At 36.6% G+C, this 22,005-nt stretch overlaps 2 protein-coding genes across 2 annotated transcripts; one reads left to right on the top strand and one right to left on the bottom strand.

The window, feature by feature from the left end:
• Positions 1-513: 513 nt before the first annotated feature.
• Positions 514-3,431, bottom strand: LOC110889732. The gene is made up of 4 exons (XM_022137307.1): positions 2,588-3,431; positions 2,154-2,531; positions 1,383-2,054; positions 514-1,052 (listed from the first exon to the last, which is right to left on the bottom strand). Exons 1-4 carry the CDS (start codon positions 3,429-3,431, stop codon positions 514-516), a joined length of 2,433 nt encoding a protein of 810 aa, XP_021992999.1.
• A 6,891-nt stretch (positions 3,432-10,322) lies between these two features.
• On the top strand, positions 10,323-16,150 carry LOC110915565 (phosphoribosylaminoimidazole-succinocarboxamide synthase, chloroplastic). The gene is made up of 12 exons (XM_022160291.2): positions 10,323-10,833; positions 10,906-11,007; positions 11,926-12,055; positions 12,373-12,465; positions 12,540-12,628; positions 12,825-12,905; positions 14,235-14,324; positions 14,421-14,510; positions 14,851-14,901; positions 14,985-15,031; positions 15,336-15,393; positions 15,863-16,150. Exons 1-12 carry the CDS (start codon positions 10,510-10,512, stop codon positions 15,923-15,925), a joined length of 1,218 nt encoding a protein of 405 aa, XP_022015983.1. The 5' UTR covers positions 10,323-10,509; the 3' UTR covers positions 15,926-16,150.
• Positions 16,151-22,005: the final 5,855 nt, after the last annotated feature.

The raw sequence follows: 22,005 nt of genomic DNA, 5'->3' as shown, positions 1-22,005 counted from the left end.
GGCTGCTGCTGTTGCAAGGCGCATATTTTCAGTAAGCTTGTAGACGATCAAGTGTTTCCACAAATAAGACCTAGGTAGGCATGATGCAATGATCTCTTTCTTAGTGCATTTTGGTTTTACTGGTAAAGTCTGTCTAAAGTCCCCGCCTAGCAGAACTGATTTTCCGCCAAAAAGTTGAAAGGCATTATCTGTTAAATCTCGTAAAGTCTTATCAAGGGATTCAAAACATCTTCGATCACTCATGGGTGCCTCATCCCATATTATAAGACTGGTTTCCAAAAGAAGTTCGCATAAATTTGTATTCTTCTTTATGTAACATACAGATTCATCAGTAAGCTCTAAGGGTATTTTAAAGCGAGAATGCGCTGTCCTACCTGAAGGAAGTAATAATGATGCAATACCTGAAGCTGCAACAGCAAGTACTATCTGACCCATCGATCTAAGAGCAGCAATGAGTGTTCTCCATAGGTATGTCTTTCCAGTCCCGCCGTGTCCATAGACGAAGAGTAAAATTTACGCTGAAGATTTATTGGAGGCCATAACCGCATTGTATATTTGTAGTTGCTCAGGACGAAGTCCAGCGTGGAGGCTTGTATGTTCTGCTTGCAACACATCTCTATTATAGCTTTTTTCTTCCAGGAGTAAGCTATTTCGCAGAGCAGATATCGTTGATGTGTTGGGCATTGGCAATCTGAAATCAACCAATGATTGAGGTGTTGAATTTGAATTAAGCAATGTCTCTAACTCATAGAGTACAAACTGCTGAAGGTCATTGTTATTGGTGAGACCAGAATTGCTACTACTTGTTTCACCTATCCTATGATTTATATCATCAGCCATGTACTTCCAATTTTCTTCCCAAAGTTTCAATGGGTTAGCAATATCACAATATAAAAGCATGTAGACAAACAGGGATCTTAGCTCGATGGATGTCGCCCATTCTGCAGCCTCAGAAATGGTGGTGTTCCATTCTCTGTCATCACCAATAAGAGCCAGCTTTTCACATGCTTCCCTAAAGGTAGGCATGACAACACCATGCACTTTTCGAACATCTGTGTACGAACAACAACCAGTCTGATAGGTAAGGAGAATTCGAAGGTAAAATAACTCACCACATGTTGGATGCACATAAGTTAGCCTACCAACTGTAGGTATCCTTTTAGACCTTCTCAATTTCCATGACTTCGTAGACATGTCCCATCTAAACTTTGTCAAATAATCTATATAGCGGAGATTGGTGCCCGAAGAACTGGAGCTGCTACCGTTGGACAATTCAGCGAAGTTGTTTGCAAACCACTCAGTTAGTGTTGTCTTTCCGGTGTTTGGATTATTCGTGATGTCCAATAGGTTTTGTGACTATTTAAAGGTTAGGTTCTGACGACCTTCTAAATGAACAGCCAAAACTTGGACAAGAGGGTTTCTATGATGTATTGGAAATGCGAATATTCTCCAGGAAGCCTCATGTGGACAGATAAACCGGCCATCAAGATAGTTTTGAATCTCATCAACAACCTCTAAGGTGGCATTAGACTGATTGCCTGATACTTCTTTCTCCTTGGTTATCGCAAAACGAATTCTATCAGCTCCTTTTGAAATGTACTTGAAGAGGTATTTGATAAGCATACTCCAACCACAATATTCAACATTTATGTGAGCGTCAAAGTGCATCAACAAATTACTGTTGTAAGGAACAATGTAACCGTTGTCAAGAGGCACGCCATTCTTCAAAAATGTATGAGAATCTGAAGACCTTTTATAATGCACATAGCCTGCATTATCGAAACGGGTGGCATGTTCAAATGGTTTAGGAAAATTATTGGAACAGACACCATCCTTCATGCAAGGTGAGGTCATCCTGGCTAAGCCACATGGCCTGTGCAACATACAGTCGGTTACAATCCTATATAAGGTAGGATTAGCAACCGGATCGGGGAGTTCAGCAGTAATGTACTGGTCAACTTGCTCAGCACTTTGAACGCTAGATGCACTGGACACCCATAGTAAAGTGTGACAGTGGGGGAGACCTCTCTTTTGGAATTCGATTGTGTAAAGATCTGCAAAAAAAAAAAAGATGGATACCCAACAATGCAGTTTCATGAGGAAAAGGAAGGCGTAAAGGTAAATGTGTAATGATGTGGCAAAAGTAAGTATACCTGCCGTGACATCTCCAAATGGTTTGGCGGTTCTCAAGTGTTTGATAAAGGAGCGCACATTCATTTGGAAAACTCTTGCAACAATGTCGGGCCTGTCTTGCGGGCTAGAGACACCAGCACGACTAATTTCTCTAGTTATTTCCAGCCATCGAACATTACATGTAAACGTGATGAAATACTGAGGATTCCCATAAACACGACATATGGCAAGTGCATCTTGATAATGTTTATACATGTACCTTGGACCACCTGTAAAGGAGGACGGTAAAACCACACGCTTACCGACGCTCCTAGCTTCCGTGTCACCCTTAGAAATTGCGTCATAAACACCTTCTAAAAACTCGCATCGGAGTTCATTTTGGTTAGTTCTTATGTACTCTAAACGACAATGTTCAACGCAAATATAAGCATCAACTAAATACTGTTGAAATAACCTAGAGGCTCAAGTAAGTGAGTGTACACGTTGGCACGGTCATGAATCTGATAACTGTAGAACATGATAGGTGTAAGATTGCGATCTTGAGGCTGCAAATCATCATGTGACATCAGTGCTTCTGACGGAAGCACGCTTCTAGATATGCGTAAATCAGGTGACCAGCCCTGTTCAGCATGCGGAAAAAGAAGTGGATATTGTAAGGGCATGTAAGATGAGTGCAACTTACTTACCCTATGTGGCCTGTTGTCCTTGCTACGAATAATCACGTCAAAGTCCTCAGAGGTCAAACCGGCATCACAAACTATCGCGCCAAGTGTATGCGTTGCCGGAATATCATAAAGACGTTCTTTAACGCGGCTATAAAGCTTTATACCGAAATTTGGAATCGTGGGTTGCAAACATAACTCTCTTGCGGACCTAAACAAATGGACATATCCATTTACCTCGTCTAACATATGTGACAACGCAGCCACAATTTCCGAAGAAAGACTTTGGGAGTCGTTCGGGAAAAAGCTTAGCCTGTTTTCTACCTCATTTTGGCTATCAAAGATGTACATCTGCAAAAACCTTGGTTTATCGCCAGGATTTGGACACAGCGAACCTAACCAATGTGAAACTTGGCCAGCAACCTTAAACACATAGGGACCGCTACCATCATTGATAGCATCATCAAAAGTTGCACCAAACGACGTCATAGAAAACATAGCATTATAAGCACGAATATTTAGCATAAATTGAGGTTCCGCAAACAAAGATTTCAACAGATCTGGCGGGTCTGTTGGATATTGCATTTCAATTTTCCCACCTTTACAACATTTGTTATACCTTGGTCGCATACTCATTGGGAATGATGACAATCATTCTTCAAACCAGAAAAGAGCACCGCAAAATTCACAGACCTCTGCACAACTCCCTAAATCCATGTAATCAGGAGACTGAAGCATTGCATCTGGAAGGGGAGTGAATGCTTGTGACCCATGACCAAGGGCTCTGGAGCGCAACATGGAAGTACGATAGGATGTTTGGCGCTGAGATGGAGACGGAGCTTCAAAAGAGGCATTAGACGAAGAGGCAACATCTGGGTTGGTAAAACCACGTCTACGTTTAGTATTTCGTTGGCGTGAGGACATGGTGATTTGCAAAACTGAAGAAAGTCAAAACAGCAAATCAAGACTGAAGTTTGCATTGACAATCGCTAATCCGCCCATTTTTTTACCTCTTTTTAACAAATCAGTTTAACAGTAAAGTTAAAAAAATACACGTATACATACCTTCCTAGAACGATGGACATCAAATCGGTAGAATAGTGAAGAAAACACATTAAAATTTAAAAGAAAAGTTACCAATAATAGCCATTTTAAAATATAATACCTAAATGGTTCTCCTTTCCAAGTGTGAAAAGACCAAATTTCTACCAATATGTAAACCAACAACCTGGGAAAAAAAATTGGTGGATGAAAAATGTTTCAAAGAGATATTGAACAACCTCTTGAACAAAGTGACACAACAAAATGTAAAACCAATTTCAAACCCAATCAACAAATAATAGATAATAACACCTGATCAAGCCATGTAGACCGACCAAATCACTTTCATGAGTTGATGACAATAAGGATGAGCAAATGGTACCGAGTACCGGTATCGAATTGACTGAACCGATTACATTTTCGTTACCGAATTGGTATCGACTGTTGACTTTTTCGGTACTGGTTTTTACACTAAAATACTGGTACCGTACCGGTAACGAATTGTACCGTACCGGTAACGAATTGTACCGGTAACGAATTGTACCGTACCGGGTATATCCAGTAACGTTATCGATACCCATTTGTGGGGATTTTCGGTATCGGCACGGGTTCGGTACCAAACGGGTACCATGCTCATCCGTAGATAACAAAATGAAAATTGAAATCAATTAGTTTCTACACATTTATACTGTTTTCTTTTCTGTTTTTATTGGTTAACTCGGCAGAGACCAAAATGCTTAGCACATAGATCAAAAAGTAAATCTGATAATTTTGTTTTTATGATTTTTTTATCCATATGGCAGCAAGAAAATGCAAACAGTATAGATCTTGTTGAACCTCTTTTACCCTAAGCCCAAAGGATAAGTGGAAGAATCATATAGAACGCACACCCAAATCCATCTAATGAGTTGAAGATGCACGAATAAATTAGTTGACCATTTAAAGTTTTCTCATTATAAGATCGAACAAACAACCAAGTTACTTATATAATATAACCACACATTTACATACAGGCGATAAATTTTCAGAAGAAATCGACAAAGAAGTTTGTTTAAGTACACGTTTTGCGATGCGCTAGATGAAACTGTAGATTGCATTTTTCATGAGCTTTTCAGATAGCTAAAAAAGTTTAAAACTACCTTTATATTATAGATGTGGAGACGATACCGATCAAAGTGTTTGTTGAAGTACGTGTGTGGTCTTTAAGGCTGTTATCTTCAATATTCAACACAAATCCTGAACCATCAATCCATGAAAGTGAAAAGTGTTATATAAAAGAAGAAGACATACACCAAAAAAAAAAATCTAACATGAACAATAGCTGAAGAAATAAATTATAAGTATAAATTATAAGTATGAATTCAATTTCGGCCTATAAAATATGTCAGTAAAGAGGTTAGTTGAATGACATGTTATTAAATGCGTAAGGTTTACAAATGATACTGAGATTTACACGCGGCTAATATCTATCATTCTATCAAATATCTACCTAAAAGAGTGAAGTCATGAGTTATGACTACTTTAGCCTCAACGCGAAGTCAGACCTGAAGTTAACAAATGAATTTGGTGTTGACTGAACTGTATCTTCTTTGTGTTAGTGATCATACGAAGGTAGACATATCAGAATTGGTATTTATATAAACCCAATCAAGAAACAATAAATAACAACACCCAATCAAGCTATCTACACTGGATCGTTTTTGCTAGTCTTGTCGTCCCAACAACATCAACTGAACAAATAGACCAGACCAAATTAGTGGGCTGAGCATGTTTGATAAAATGATCATTCTTTACAGTTATCAATTTTACTCTTACCTAAGTAAAAGTTATTTGTTTGTGGAATCGTTTAGGAAGATTAGTAGTTTATCTAGTTCATGAAACCCAAATCAATTTGACGACCCGATAACAATAGGGATGAGCAAATGATACCGGTACCAGCACCAAATCGGGTACATTCGACTTTTGACGTTTTCGATATTAGTTAGGTACCGGTTTTTTCACTAAAAAACTGGAACCGTACGGGTACCGAACTGTACCGTACCGGGTATATCCGGTACCGGTACCTACTTTTGAAAGAAACTGATGAAAGAGTTGGTTTAAGTACGCGTCAACAAATTTTTGAAAGAAACCGATGAAAGAGTTCGTTTAAGTACGCGTGTTGCGACGCGCTAAACCAAACTACTTTCGGTACCGGTACCGATTTGGTACCGAAGGGGTACCATGCTCATCCCTAGATAACAAAGTTAAAGAGCATATTAGTATATTAGTTAGGTTATATTATTCCTTAATGAAAATTGAAACGAATCAGTTTCTACACATTTATACTATTTTTTTTTCCTTTTTTTGGTTGCTTTATTTTTATACGTTTTCCAAAACAAAATAAACCCCAACCAGTGGCTGGGGATAAAACAGAACAAAAGAGCCAACTAATACATATCTAGAATCATTGGAAACTGAAAGAAAATTACCAATAATGTCTGCCAAAAGAATGAATAGGTTCACAAAAGTAATTTGACAAAAATGATTATTAGACTCGACCTATTAATCTTGTGATGATAAATTTTACAAAACTTATCCGCAAGGACGATTACAGATGTAAATAGTAGCCTGTTGAATCATAAAAAAAAATGCATACTTCCCTTCTTTCAGATACGCTTTTTCATAAAAGTGTCAAGAAGGTCCTTAATGGATTCCTTTTACTTAACAGCTTATATGCCTTTTCAAAATTTTCTCTAAGAGAGCCATAAACCATCTGAAAGTGGATCTTGTAATTAGCAATAAGCAATAAGCACATAACTTTATTAGGTTAGGAAGAACCCAAACTGTTTTGGTGAAAGTTTGATTGTACTTTTCTGTAACTATGAAGGTGGAATAGATATGGAGGTAAAAGCCCTAAATGACACACCTTAAAAATATACAGAATAAAACGATTGTGAGGAAGATATATACCTGGTCTTCAAATCTTGAAAGCAGAGGGAAGATGATTTCGCGTGGGTACCTGATCTTCAAATCTTGAAAGCTGAATTCGAACCACCAAAAGAACTGAAAGGGGGGAAGATGATTTAGTGGGAGGATTATAGGACTGAAACATGTTTTAGCGTGGGAAGATGATTTTGCTGGGGGATTATAGGGCTGAAACGTGTTAATAAAACACGTGTTCATACCCTGAGGTTAACACGTGCCGACTGGAGAACGTCATCAAAGCCGATTGAAAAAAATTAACAAAACGGGAATCGAACTTGGACATTAACATTCCCTTGGGAAATAACGAACCAGTATGCCAGAAGAACACATTTGAAAAATCAGTGAAGATGCCCTTTTTATAACAAAACCAGAAGCGAGATAGGCAAAAAAAATCAACCAAACCAGCCCTGACACGTAGGGCTGGTTACTGTTTTACTGTTCAAATGCTAGTAAAATTAATATAAAGAATGCTAGTAAAATTAATATAAAGGATAATTAATATGAAAAAAATTTATTAAACAAATATAAATAGAATTTATGAGGTTGAAGGAGAGAATGCCATGCATTATTTGGAGTCTTTTATTATAAGTTAGATATAATATTATATATAAATAATATTTTTTTATTATTAGGTATCCTCTAAATATTACTTTTACTTAAAGTTGATGAAAATAAATTTATTGTTGTGCGTTTAATTAGATTTGTTATTCTTATTAATCGTTGTTATGCGAATTAATTTAAATAATAATAAATGATTATAAAAATATGACCTAGGTTAATGGTATGCCAAATAAAATATTTTCATAATTAATTGTTAATTTATTATTTCACAAGTTGGTAAAAAAAGAAATTACTAATATTATAATATAGTTACGTTACCATTTCCTATTTTATAAAGCATGTTTTTATATAAGGTCGATTAAGTTATTATTTCTTACTTTATACAACATTTCTTTATTTAGGGTCATGAAAAAACTGGACAAGGAAAACATTGATGATGTAAAAATTTTTTATAAAACAAAATATGTAAGATAAAGGTAGATGTGTGGTTAGAATATATGTACAAGTTAGGTTATTGCTATGAATAGTGTTCGTATGTATTGGTCTATATTAAATTAGGTTTTGTGTCTTCGTTATTCACATATCAAGTTGGTTATTTTATTATTTATTCATTTCGAGAATGAAATTTTCTTTTAGGGTGGTATAGTTGTAACACTCGGGAAAAAATACACAATATTATACTTGAATAATATTTAAAATGAAAAAATGTCATTGATATTAATTGTGGTTGGAACTCGACTACATGTTCTATCACTGGGTGATCAGGTTATTGAGGCACTCATATCATCCGGAAATAATATTGGCACTTGAACGTTTGTCCCTAGGTTTCGTTTAATACCGCCAAATAGAAGAATTATGTTTAAATTGAAAAGATGATAGTTTCCTCTCGTCCTGATCAAAATAGTTTTCAATTTTCTTAGGTACTAGGACTTTTAGATCCTCAGCACTCGGCACCATTGGAACATGTGGTCCAAAGACAACCGACTTCCAACATCTGGTATTTTGTTGAGCTAAGATGGGACTCATATTTCGCTTCCAGATGTTGTATTCAGACCTGACCAACATGGGTGGTTTGAAAAGTGAACCAGTGTTATTTGTGTTATCCTATGATTGTGAAGTCATTCTAGTTGTTTTACAGGTACTGAATAATCAACTTTTGTTCGTGATTACACCTTACTTTGTTTTTCAACTAAATACGAACAATCGAAAGTATCAACGAAATTAAGATGAACTTTTACGTCAAAATGATTGTTAGATCAAGTTTGACAGTCCTAGCCCTGATACCAATTGTTAGGATCTGAGTTTCTTTTGATTGTGTTTGTTTAATAAGAATGAAAATGAAACAGAGATTAATTGCAGCGGAATAGATGAAATAAACATTTAATACACAATCAATTGAAGAAAAGTTTCAACAAACATGTTTAACATTTAATCGAATGATTGTATTTGGTTACAATAAACAAACTAAATGCATGCATGCACAAATCTCCCCCTCAGCCTGAGCTCACTTGATTGTTCGTACAGAATTGACTTGTGTGAAAGAGCTAAAAGAACAGTACAGGGTACTGTTCTATTTATAGTACAGAAACCACTGAGCATCTTTGGCTGACGTCACCATGAAAGTGACATCTAACCTGCTAACAAACTCTAACTACTGACCTATACAACCACTGATTACAAACTACTGCTTACATGAACAAAGAATAAACAAAACACTGATTCTTCATTCCACTGTTATAGCTCCAGCAGTGCTTTGGTCTTCAGCAGTACTTGAGACATATCAGTAGATTGAGCTTCAGTACTTTAACTTCATCAGTTCTTTAGAGCAGCAATAGTTGTGAAGAGCAGTACTTGAGTCCATCAGATGTTAGGGGCCACTGTCAAGGGGAAAGATTATGTACAAACAACTTTATCAACTGTTCCTTTGTATGGGTTAAACCCCAACACTCGTGAACATATACGATTCGTGTACCAATGTGTAACTCTTTGGATCGTACCGAGTTTGGTTACGTTGACTTTAATTGCGATTGGACATATACATATCTCCAACACTAAAAACTCGGTACGATCCAAAGAGTTACACATTGGCTTGAGCTCGACTCGTCTCACGGTAATTTGAGAAAAAAATTAAACGAGCTAAAAGCTCGGCTCGAGCTCGCTTCGATAGCTTAAACGAGCCAAAGCTTGGCTTGAGATCGGCTCGGCTCGTGATAATTTGAAAAAAAATTAAACGAGCTAAAAGCTCGACTCGAGCTCGTTTCAATAGCTTAAACAAGCCAAAGCTTGACTTGAGCTCGGCTCGCGAGATAATTTGAGAAAAAAATTTAAACGAGCTAAAAGCTCGGCTCGAGCTCTTTTCAATAGCTTAAACTAAGCAGTCAATAGCGGTGAAGGGCTTGAGCTCGTCTAAACAATGTTAAATAATAGACATGTTATATAAAAAATATAAAATTTGTTTAGACCTGAGCCTAAGACCACCCGTAGTGGGGTGGTATTTAAAAAAAAATTGAAAAAAAAACGCCTCAAAACGCCCCCACCCCCATTACACCCGGCGTTATATTTGAAAGAATTGGATCTTGGCGTTTTAATTAAAACGCTGGAAGTGGTCAAATGGTTTATTGAAGTGGCCAATGGGAGTGGAGGAGAGTTTGACTAGCCATTGACAAACTAGTTTGTTTGTTTGTTTTTTTTTTTAATGATTGGAAGGGGCATTATTAGGCATTATTCCCACTACGTCACTTTTGTAATAACGTCCCATACTAAGTGAACTGCCACGTGTCGGATAATGCCCCATAATGGATGCATTATTTTTCTTCACCACTACACATATTCTAAACGAGCTTTAAGCTTGAGCTCAAACTCAATAAAGAAAGATGTCCAATTGTCCAGTTAACCCATAGGAAAATGTAAATTTAGAGGGCAGATTAAAGAAAAGGAAAAAAGGAAAAAAAAATTCGGCCCTAAAAAGAACCTTACCAGTTACCACCTGTTTTTACAGGATCGAATCTCCAAAGAACCAAAACCCTAATTCATACCATCTTCTTTCAATCTCCCAAAAGCACCGGTTCCTGCTTCATTTTTCAATCTCTCCCCTAAAGATGGCGTAAAATCACAAATTCTCGTCATCAATACTACAATCCAACAAAAAATGGCCTGTATTCCAACCTTAAACCCTCCTAAAACCCTAGGCACCATCACATCATCCTCATCCTATTCACTCCAAAACAGTTCATCCTTTTCATCACCAGCAAAAACCCACTTCAAATCCACACAAATTTCGCATAAATTTCCCAACTTTAGTATTGTAATGGCAACCAAACAGCAGGAACATGAACCCAATTTGAATGTTTTAACAAACAGTGACCGTAGAGATGAAGTTATTATTGCTGCTAAAAGGTCGATTTCTAATTGCCTTTCGGAGACGAATCTGCATCTTAATATTCCTGCTCTTAAATCTAAAACCAGAGGCAAGGTAAAAAGTTGTTTGCTGTAAATTAAAAAAAAAGTTATATTGAATTGTTAATGTGATATATATGTTTTATAGGTTAGAGATATCTATGATGGAGGTGATTATCTTGTACTAGTGACGACGGATAGACAAAGTGCTTTCGATAGAGTTCTTGCTTCGATTCCGTTTAAAGGACAGGTTATTTGTCTTCGTTTGGATTCATTTCAGTTGCGAATTTAGGGGTGTTAAATGGGTTGTGTTTGTGGGTCAGGCCTGATAAGAAAGCTGGAAGTTTTACGCGGATCCTAAAATCACCCGAACAATGTTTAACGCGAAAAAAGTTTTAGTTTAACTTTATTCTGCATATTATTAAGACTCCAATGTTTATAACTCTAATTCACTTGTGATTTTTATGTTTTGAAGCAATGATGTTTAAAATTTAAGCTTGTCAATTTATTTGTAAACATTAAAATTTTGGTATAAAATCATAGTTGTCAATTGTGATCTCTACGGTCGCTATAGCGAATAGATTGCGGCCTTTAATCTCTTTTTGTTTTTTAATTTAAATAGCAATTAAATATAGCTATAAAATAGCTGGATTTTAGGTTTTTGTTAAATATAAATGTAAAATAGCTTATATACCAGAATATTTTGATCATAGTTACGAAAGGCGCAGGCACACCCAGGGCGATTTGTTGGGCCTGGGGCCTTATTTGCGCATGGGCGCGCCTGCGCGCTTGCTTTAATAACTATGATTTTGATATAATATAAATATAAATTTTTATTTTTTTTTCTAGTGTATCGCTATTTATAAAATACCACCCGCTATTTATCACTATTTGCTATGTAGCATATAGGTACTTTATCGCTATTTGTCGCTATTCGACATTAACAAATATGCATAAAATATACCCAGAGTTTTAGTTATTACATAAATACATTTAAAAAAAATAATAAATGGGTTAACTGGGTCAACCCGTGACACAAGCATGGCCCGTTTCGCTAAAAGTGTGTGTGGGTTTAACCAGAAACCGTTTATACTAAATCCAAATCCGTGTTGGAAAGTCATACCTTGAGTTGAGATTTTTCTCAAGATTGGTAAATTGGTAACTACAGGTTCTTAATGATACAAGTTTATGGTGGTTCAACCAAACCCAGCACATTGCTCCCAATGCTATAATAGCCGTCCCTGATCAGAATGTTACCATTGCAAAGAAATGTTCCGTTTTCCCTGTCGAGTTTGTTGGTGAGTGTTGCATTAAGTATCATTTGAATTGAATGTTTACATCATTTATTAAATTTAGAAAATGTTGGCGGGTCAACTCGACTTGACCTGTTTTGATCACATCTAACGATTGCCGGTTTTGATTCTAATCTCTTTACGAGTTATCGAAGCTGCCTTTGACATTTTCTCTTGTTTATGCAATTAGTAACGGAAGCAACTAATATTTGAAGAATACGATCATATCATTGTTATAAGATAGATGCTAATCTAAACCTGCTTAATTTTTGTGTACTAATCAGTTGATTCTTGAATATAAAATATTGTTTAACTCTTTTTAGTGAGAGGATACGTGACTGGAAGTACTGATACATCATTATGGACCGTTTACAAGAACGGTGTGCGAAATTACTGTGGCAATATTCTTCCTGAAGGTATTTACACTGGATTTTTACTTATATATTTCATGGATTCTAACGTATAAGCTTTTATTAATATTACACGACAGGAATGGTGAAGAATGAAAGGCTACCTGCAAATATAATCACGCCAACTACCAAAGCTGCAGATCACGATGTTCCTATTAGTCCAGACGAGGTTTGTTGCTATATGCAATATTTGACACTGCACATGGTTTAGGGAGTCGCTTGATTGTTAGTTAACTGTTTAAACACCTTTTGGTAGTTAAAATGTGGACCAAAACAATAACACCAAAGCTTGCAGTGATAATTATGGGCAATAAATAAGTAATATAGTACATGTGTGTTTATGTTATTCTGTACCTATCTTGCAGATTGTGCAACAAGGGTTGATGAGTCAAGCTGATTATGATGAAGCAAGTAGCAAAGCATTACGTTTGTTTGAGTACGGCCAGGTAATTTGTCTTTCTTTTTTATCAGCTCAAATTATACATAATTTTTTAAGTTCAAAAAATTTAATGCCATTTTTAAAACATATTGGTTTTATCATCTCTCTTTTGAACCTATGACATTTGAGTCACATGCGAGTTGTTTGGAGATGCCATACACAAAAGGTTTGTCTGATGAAATTTCCAAGTGTAATATATAATTACAAGTGTTCGCTATATCATAGTTATCAATAGCGTCCATAGCGGACGCTATAGCGAATAGCGTGGTGTGGCGCTACAAGGTGCATATCGACCATATAGCGAGCGTATAGCAACTCTGGCGGCGATTTCCGGCGAAAAATTCCGATTCCGGTGATGCTTTCTGCTGGAAAGCAGGAAGAAGAAGAAGAGGAAGAAGAGAGCGGCTGGGTTTTTAGCGTGTTTTAGGCTTTAGGGTTTTATAAACTATGAATTCCGCCCAGAAACCTGCAATTTCTGCTGGAAACTTAGGAAGAAGAAGAGCGGCTGCGTTTTTATTACGTTGGAGCCTTTTTAGGGTTAAATAATTTTATGGATTTTAACTTTTAACCCTTCTATCTTTCATTAAGTTACATTTACTCCCTACAACTTATAAAATTTACACAAAAAGTGTAAAATTAGTTTGTGTATCTTAACATTTAACTTCCCTATTTTCACTAGCTTACATTTGGTCCTTTAACTTATATTTTATACATAAAAAGGTATAAAATAAACATTATATATATATATATATATATATATATATATTCTTAAATTTTTAACTACCTTATTGCTAAACACGAAATAGCGGGCGCTATTTCATCGCTATCGCGACGTAGCATATAGGTACGTTATCGCTATTTGTCGCTATTCGCTATCGATAACTATGCGCTATATATCTAATACCTAAGGCTGAAACAAGTAAACCACCTTAAAACACCTGAAAAGTAAGGGAATTTGCTGATTTGAGGAAATTCTATCACTTAATTGTGATAATGGCAAACACGTAATTATTGCTTGAGAAACTTCCAATTTAGAAAGTGTTGCACGGTTTCTCTGGTATTAGCTTTCATGGGACGGAGTCATGGAAGCTATGCAGTTAATGCGGTATAATATCGGTTATCTCGGAAATTCAGTATCATGAAGAATTTATATATATAGCAATTTAACAACAACAATTCAATGATATATCGGTGATATATATCGCCGATAATATCGGTACCGATATTTTACATGGGGACCGATAACAGATATAATCACCGATATTAACTTCATAGCGTGGAAGGTTAGAGATGTGTATGGTTTATCTTTTTGTTAATTTTTTCTTCGTATTTACAGCGTGTGGCATCAGAACATGGTGTGATACTAGTTGATACAAAATATGAATTTGGAAAGGGCCCTGACGGTTCGGTGCTATTGATTGATGAGGTGTCTCTCTCTCTCTCTCACACCCGTTGCAAGTTGAAGTAACATAATTTATGGCTAGTTTGTATTGATAACATAAAATCATGACCGTTTATGCAGGTCCATACACCTGACTCAAGCAGATACTGGTTAGCCCATTCTTACGAATCCCGTTTTCAGAATGGTCTTGAACCAGAGAATGTCGATAAGGTCCAAGTCTTCTCTATAATAAATGGTTTTATTATGATTTTCTCCTTGCGGCTGACAAAACTCGGTTGAGACCCATACAATCAAAGAACCGAACCGGTTGTGTTTGGTTTAAGATTTTTTTAAATGGTTCCGAGTTCGGTTCTGTACAGTTTCAGACTAAAACCGAATATCCGTTCCGCAGTATGCTTTTAAAGATTAAGTGGTTCTAATCACAAGCCATACCGGGCTAACTTTGCTTCTTTTTTGGTCCCATTTTTTCCATGTTTCAGTTTGGTTAGTCAAATCCCCTAATTTTGCTATTGATTAAATATTTACCATTTGATGTTTTAAATCATTTTAGGAGTTCTTGAGGTTGTGGTTCAAAAATCACTGCAATCCCTATGAGGACGAGGTAAGTCTAAACATATTCTTAAACGCATTTTGTTTAGATTATTTTAATACATCGAAATCTTGATTTTTTTAATTACAATTTAGGTCCTCCCTGATGCTCCAGAAGACCTTGTTACTGAACTGGCTTGGCGGTACGTCATTACTACCATTATACTTCTGACTGATTAATTATTAAATTTGCCTTTTTTGTTTCGATTTTACCATCATTTTGGTAAAAATGAAAGAAAAAAGGAAGGTCAAAGTTGTGGAAATATAAATGCAAAAATGAGCGCGCGCACACACGCACGCGATAAGTGTAGATTTTTTATGTTCTTTTTTGCCATATTTTCAAGAATGTGGCTTGTTTCTAATGATAAGGTTAATACGATGGTTTCAAAAAACGACTCCATTCATTACCCCGAGTTTCTATATTTACTTGGGCCTTTTGAATTGCAGATACATTTTCTTGTTTGAGACGATAACAAGATCAAGATTTCAGATACCTGAGACTACGGTAAAACCCTACATTTCTTTGTAGCTAAATAAAGATGTAAATGTAGCATATAGGTGGGCTGGTAAGGGGTCAAAAGTGGTTTGATCGCAGTCGGCTCAAGTTGCTCTGATATAATTTCAATATTTATTTTTGCCCTTTATAGTTTGGGACAAAGAGTTTGCTAATTAGCCTTGAAAAGGTTTAAAACACTTTTTTAACTTATTGGCTTTAATGGCAAACACTTTTTTTTTTTTTTTTTTATAACTTTATTGGCTTTTTGAAAAAGCCAACAAGTCAATGCCATTTCCAAACTCAATCCCAAACACAAATTAAATGACTTGGGCAATTTTATGTTCATTTTTTTGCGTCTTTTGACACATTTGACCTGTTAGAGATTAATACATAACCCTAATGTACCGACTCATGAGTCTAAGTTGCCACCTCAAGTTAAGAACAGTAGTCTAAGTTATGCTCTTGTGTTTGTATGCAGGAGCCCATACATGATCGAATAACGCGCAACGTCTCAAAGGCATTGTCATTAATACAGAACTAATTCTCCCTTCGTTAACTATGGTCGTGGGTTCTGTTTCTCTTTTCTTTGCTAAAAGTTTGAGGTTTATAATTTTAATTGGTTTTATGGCTTGCAGTTTAATGCAAGAACTATGAACCTACTTTCAACCAATTATAATGTTTGATCAATATAACTCTTAATACCATCATCCTCTAACCTGAGAGCATGATCAGTTTCTGCTATCCAGAAACATTCTTGATCGCGGTGTACATGGTTTTGATTTGATGGTTTTATCTGGTAATTCATGAGTCAAGTAGTGGTGGTTAATCTTCGTAAACAAAACCAAGCCATCAAAAACTTGAAACAAACTAAATCATAACATAGTTTGGTTTCAGTGTTTCACTAGGGCTGGCATATTGTGTCAACCCGACCAGTTAAGACCCGAACACGATAAGACACGAACATGAAACAGGTTAACACGAACACGACACGAAATCTTATCGTGTCAGATTTTCCAAACACGAACATGATAATAAACTGGTTACACGAAACGACTTGTTAAGACACGAAAAAATTACTAATGTATAATACAACTTGTTAATACACGAATGACCTGTTACTACATGTATAATATTTAGCCATTAACAGGTCTCAACATGTATTGTATAATGGTCTTAAGTTTTAACAGGTCGTATCATGACTGACACTACCTATTAAGACACAAACATGACCTGTTAAGACACGAACATGATAAGACACGAACACGAAATAGGAAAACACGAACACGACACGAAATTAAACGGGTCTTATCGTGTCGACCTGTTATAGACACGAAACCTGTTAAGGTTAAACACGAAACCTGTTAACTTCGTGTAGGTTCGTGTCGTGTTATCGTGTTCGTGTCAGAATTGCCAGCCTTAGGTTTCACAATTTAGGCTTTTATTTCGTATGTGATATTGTAACTCATCATTAGTTTTGTAATGTTACTATGAGTCTATGACCAAGTAACGTGCGTTCTGGTTTGACACTCGACGGAGTCCGGTTTGATACTCGAATGGCTTTTAAATCGAGCCATGCAAACTCTCATGAAGCAAATACGGTTTGAGCAAGTAAACACTTTCTAAAAAACAAGGGATAACCAATTTGTTCAATCTTGCCCGAAAGATTCTCATATTAATATCAAACAAATTGTATGCCGGTCAACGGTTAAGGGTTAGACGTCACTGGAATAAGTTCAATCGGAGTTCGTTTGAGTCGGTTTCCGTGTATATACAAACACACACATACATACATACATACATACATACATATAGGGGAAAGATAAAACGAAAACCCTATTGAGTTAAAGAAACTCAGAAAACTATATATCTACCATCGATTAATTGTGATAAATGGTTATCATCAATTTGGTTGTAAAATATGAATATTTTTATATAAAAACAAGAAAAAGGTACAACAGATGGTATTTTGGGAACACCTAACAAATTTATTAGAGTAAATTACATAGATTGTCCTTTATTTACACACAAAATTTCAATCCATGTCTTTTGTCTTTGAAATGTGCGTTCATGTCCTTTAAATACCAATTTTGAACACCCCTTGTCCTTTTCTTTAACCATAACCATCATCCATCAACCTACTTAAATGCTATCATGTGTCCCTCAGTGAGGGGTCGAAATTGTCAATTTACCTGTCCCAACCATTAATGATATAGTTATCCGAGTACTTTGTGGTATGTTGAATCGAACCCGAGATTCGTACGCTGGATTGCGAGAAGGGGTTTCAGGGAAGAAGGTTCTTCTATTTGGCTTCCCTGCTCGATCTCTACCCTCCGCCTACTCACACGCGAAACCCTCATCCTCCCCAGCTCCCCACCGTTCTCTCTCTTTCTTTCAGTAAGTAAGTAACTAACTCAATTCTGATGATGTAGTGTGTTCTCCTTGCTGGTGTCGAACTCTACTCCTCTAGCTTTGATTCCTCCGACCCCTTATCTTTCCCACATAGTTATCCTATTGTTTTAATTGGTGTCTATCTCTTTCTTCTCTTATTATATATAGCTACATGACTCATTCTACTTTAAGATCACAACGATAGATTCACCGGCGAAGTTTGAGATTTTTGACCGGGGGCGGAAGTCACCGGACCTAAAAATTTCTATAAAACTAGGGGGTCGAAAAAGTATATACCAAAAAAATTCTATACGAAAACTACATACTCTCCACCACTGAGCGAAAAGTTTGGGGGGTCGGTCGCCCCCTCCCGCCCCTTAAAAGCTTCAACCATGCATAGATTAGTTATATGCTGTAAAATACACCCCTTTTATTCCAACGCCAGACCTTTATAAAGAAATTGAGCAAATGCAACTCCGTATAGTATTTATCAACCACTGCTTGCACGAATTGACCATCTTTTTTGCCTTTCTTCTTTATCCTTCATTGCATAGCGATTGGTTGTATAAGGGTTCGATTGTATGGGAAGGGTTTAATCGCGTAAAGTTTTGAGGATGAATAAAGTCTCGTTTGTGTGTTAGAATGAAGAAGTCTAGGGGGTTTTAAATGGTTGGGATAGGTAAATTGACAATTTCACCCCTCACGTGAGGGGCACATGATGGCATTTAACTGGGTTGGTGGATGGTGGTTAGAGAAAAGGACAAGGGGTGTGCAAAATTAGTATTTAAAGGGCATGCAATGTACATTTTAAAGACAAAGACAATGAATGAAATTTTATGTATAAGCGAAGGACAATATGTGTAATTTACTCAATTTGTTATCTATTATCCAATCAAAAAGTACATCTTTATTTTTTTTGTCTCACCTTTGCCCCCCTCTTTCTCTAACTTCTTTTTTCTACTCTTTTTATATTTTTTATTTCTCTTTTGATCTATTTCAAATATACATGCTAAGTTGTTAGAAACACGGATGAAATGAACCAACTGATAAATTCACACAATCAAATATACCAAAGGGATGAACCAGTCATCACAATTTTACAAGAATCAAAAGATCTCTAGTAGGATGATCAATACAAACAAAACCTAACACTCACGAATGTAACGTGTGAGTGACAGGGAATCAGACAAATAGCCAAGAAGAGGTGCACGAGAGAAGAAGGGGATCGAGTGCACTGATCTCTAGAACCTTCAGCCTCTTATAAGGGGCATAACCCTAAAAACAACAGCAACCCACAAACGGCTATAAGCCTAATCTGGAAAGCCCATCAGCAAGGAAGCCCGAGATAAGGATAAGCCCAAAACACCAAACCTCAAAGAGAAACATAAAAAAAGGATTAGAAGGGAGAAAATAATAGAAATAATAAAGCATTTAAACTGTATTTTTAACACCCCCCTCAGTTTAAATGTGTAAAGAGATTAGTGATTCCCAATGACTTACACATTTCGGAATGATCTTTCGGCAGCAAGCCTTTAGTGAACATGTCGGCCAACTGATGCTCAGATTTGACTTCCATAGTTTTAATTAAACCTGAAGCTATTTTTTCGCGTAAGAAAAACAGGTCAACTTCAAAATGTTTTGTCCTGTTGTGAAAAACTGGATTAACAGCAATAGATAAGGCTGCTATATTGTCACATTTCATCACAACAGGAATGTTCACATCAACTTTCAATTCCCTAAATTTATTAACCACAAAACTTCACATGTAGCACTGCACATGGACGGATACTCAGCTTCAGCGGATGATCTTGAAACAACACTTTGTTTCTTGCTTTTCCAAGAAATCAAAGAGTTGCCAAGAAAAATGCAAAACCCCGTGACTGATCTACGGGTATCAACACACTTAGCCCAGTCCGAATCAGCAAAGGTAGTTAAATGAAAAGTACTTCCCTTTTTGAACAAAATACCAGTACCAGGAACACCCTTTTAGATCTTAAAAGTTTGAAGGCAATTTGTGTATGTGCCTCAGTCGACTTATGCATGAATTGAGATAGATAGTGAACGGAATATGCAATGTCCGGTCTAGTGTGAGATAGGTAAATTAGTTTACCTATCAGTTTTTGGTATTGAGTGACATTGACGGTTTTAGAATCTTTCGTAGTTAATTTAGTCAAAACATGATTTTGTTCTATGGGACAGCTAGTGGGCTTGCTCCCACTCATCCCATATTCGTTTAATAGATCCATGCAGTATTTTCTTTGGGTGAGACAAATACTATCATTAACCCGAATTACTTCTATTCCAAGAAAAAACTTTAGTAAACCAAGATCTTTGATTAAAAAACTCAGTTTTTAAAAGGTTCTTAATCTTATTTTTCTCATGCTCACAGTTACCATTTAGCACAATATCATCAACATACACCAAAAGAGCAATAAAAACAGATTTTTTCAGACTTAATAAACATGGAATGATCACATTTGGATTGAACAAAGCCAAATTTAACCAAAGCTTGAACAAGTCTTTCATTCCACATTCGTGGAGCTTGTTTTAAGCCATATAACGACTTGTTTAACTTACAAACTTTATTTTGATTTTCAACTTTTAACCCTTCGGGAAGAGTCATATAAACTTCTTCCCTAAGGTTTCCATAAAGGAAAGCATTATTTACGTCAAGCTGATATAGAGGCCAATTGTTTTGAACAGATAGACTAATGACACACCTTACGGTAACCATTTTAACGACATGAGAGAAGGTCTCCTCAAATTCAATACCCTCTCGTTGATTGAAGCCTTTAGCAACAAGTCTGGCTTTGAATGTAACACCCCGTGTTTCGAAAGTCAAGGTCAAAGTCAAGATTGAAGTCAATGGAAGAAAAGATTGCTAATTGCGATCTGCCACTCCTTGCTCAACTCCTGTTTTGACTTCTTTGACTTGTAGATAATCTATTTACTTTATCGCATTAGTTGTATTATGTGGAGTACTTGCTAATAATCGAGGTTTAATCGTTATTTGTCGCATGTTTTATCACTTATCGCATCGCAATCGCATTCGAAACCCGAATTACGCGCTCTGGATATTGTTGTACGTGTGTGTGATATTTGTGTGTTACTTGTGCATGTTTATTTATGTTTATGTTGTGGTGATTAATCGAAACGCAATCGCAACTCTATCGCAATCGAATCGTAAACGCTAAACGCCCGTTAATTTGGATGATTAAATGTTAGATATAGTATTTGTGTGTTTATTATTAATCTATCGCGTCATTTAATCGAAACTCGCATCGCAAAACTCAACGCACAAAACGAAACGCCGAGACTCAAATCGTCGGAGCCACTCGATCGAGTGACCGCTCGATCGGATGGCCAACCGATCGGATTGCCACCCGATCGGACAATCATCCGATCGGTGACCCACTCGACCCTTGCACTTTCCTTTTTGGGAAACCCTATAAATACCGTCACTTGTCACATCACTTGATGTGACAGCTCCTCCACTCGACCCAGCCGCACTTCAGCTTCTTTCTCTCGATTTCTCGCGATTCTTGTAAGTTTTCAACCTAAATCTTGTATTTCTATGATCTACACGCACTTCTTCGTCATTCTCTCTTTTAAATATTAACTTTTAACCATGAAATAAGTGGATTTGAGGTGTTCTAGGATGATGTCATCATGAAGATCTTATGAACTTCATGTTTTGGATTCAATCCACCAAGAACAACTTTTATCTGGACGATTTCCACATGAATGAACAAAGATCTTGCATAGATCTGAACATATTCATGGTGAAAAGGATTGAAAGATGGTTTTCTAACTTTCTTTCAACTCTTTTACACTCAATGCATTCAAAACCGATAGAATCGGAGCTTGTTCTGACCTTCTACTCTATCTTAGTGATATGTTGGTTCAAGATCTGGAATCTATCAAAAGGGACTACCAATTTCGGGTTAAACATGGACAACCGTCTCGAACAGTTAACTGGTCGGACTAGGGTGGTTCCTGTCCGATCGGGTCACTTGGGTCTGGATGAGGTTCTGTTGTTAAGCACGTTATCACACCGTCTCGATCAGAACTGCAAAACTTTTAAAACAGTCAAGTGTCAAGACGATCAGGTTGATGGGACGAATTGCCGTCCGATCGGATTGCCATCCGATCGGATTGCTATTCGATCAAACAGCCGTCCGATCGGCTTGCACTAGGTTCTTTACTTAAACTTTTTATTACTCAAAGGACTGA

The sequence above is a fragment of the Helianthus annuus genome, chromosome 2, assembly GCF_002127325.2.
Source record: "Helianthus annuus cultivar XRQ/B chromosome 2, HanXRQr2.0-SUNRISE, whole genome shotgun sequence".
Taxonomy (NCBI): domain Eukaryota; kingdom Viridiplantae; phylum Streptophyta; class Magnoliopsida; order Asterales; family Asteraceae; genus Helianthus; species Helianthus annuus.
The sequence above is the reverse complement of the archived record's forward strand: the minus strand, read 5'-3'. Positions and strand labels throughout refer to the sequence as shown.

Coding starts and splice junctions, on each gene's coding strand:
- LOC110915565 (XM_022160291.2), top strand. CDS start 10,510: ATGGCCTGTATTCCAACCTTAAACCCTCCTAAAACCCTAGGCACCATC. Junction 12,906..14,234: donor GTTTGTTTGAGTACGGCCAG/GTAATTTGTCTT, acceptor TCGTATTTACAG/CGTGTGGCATCAGAACATGG. Junction 14,902..14,984: donor GCAATCCCTATGAGGACGAG/GTAAGTCTAAAC, acceptor ATTACAATTTAG/GTCCTCCCTGATGCTCCAGA.
- LOC110889732 (XM_022137307.1), bottom strand. CDS start 3,431: ATGAGTATGCGACCAAGGTATAACAAATGTTGTAAAGGTGGGAAAATT. Junction 2,532..2,587: donor TCACTTACTTGAGCCTCTAG/GTTATTTCAACA, acceptor ATTGTCGTTTAG/AGTACATAAGAACTAACCAA. Junction 1,053..1,382: donor TTTGGCTGTTCATTTAGAAG/GTCGTCAGAACC, acceptor GTTCGTACACAG/ATGTTCGAAAAGTGCATGGT.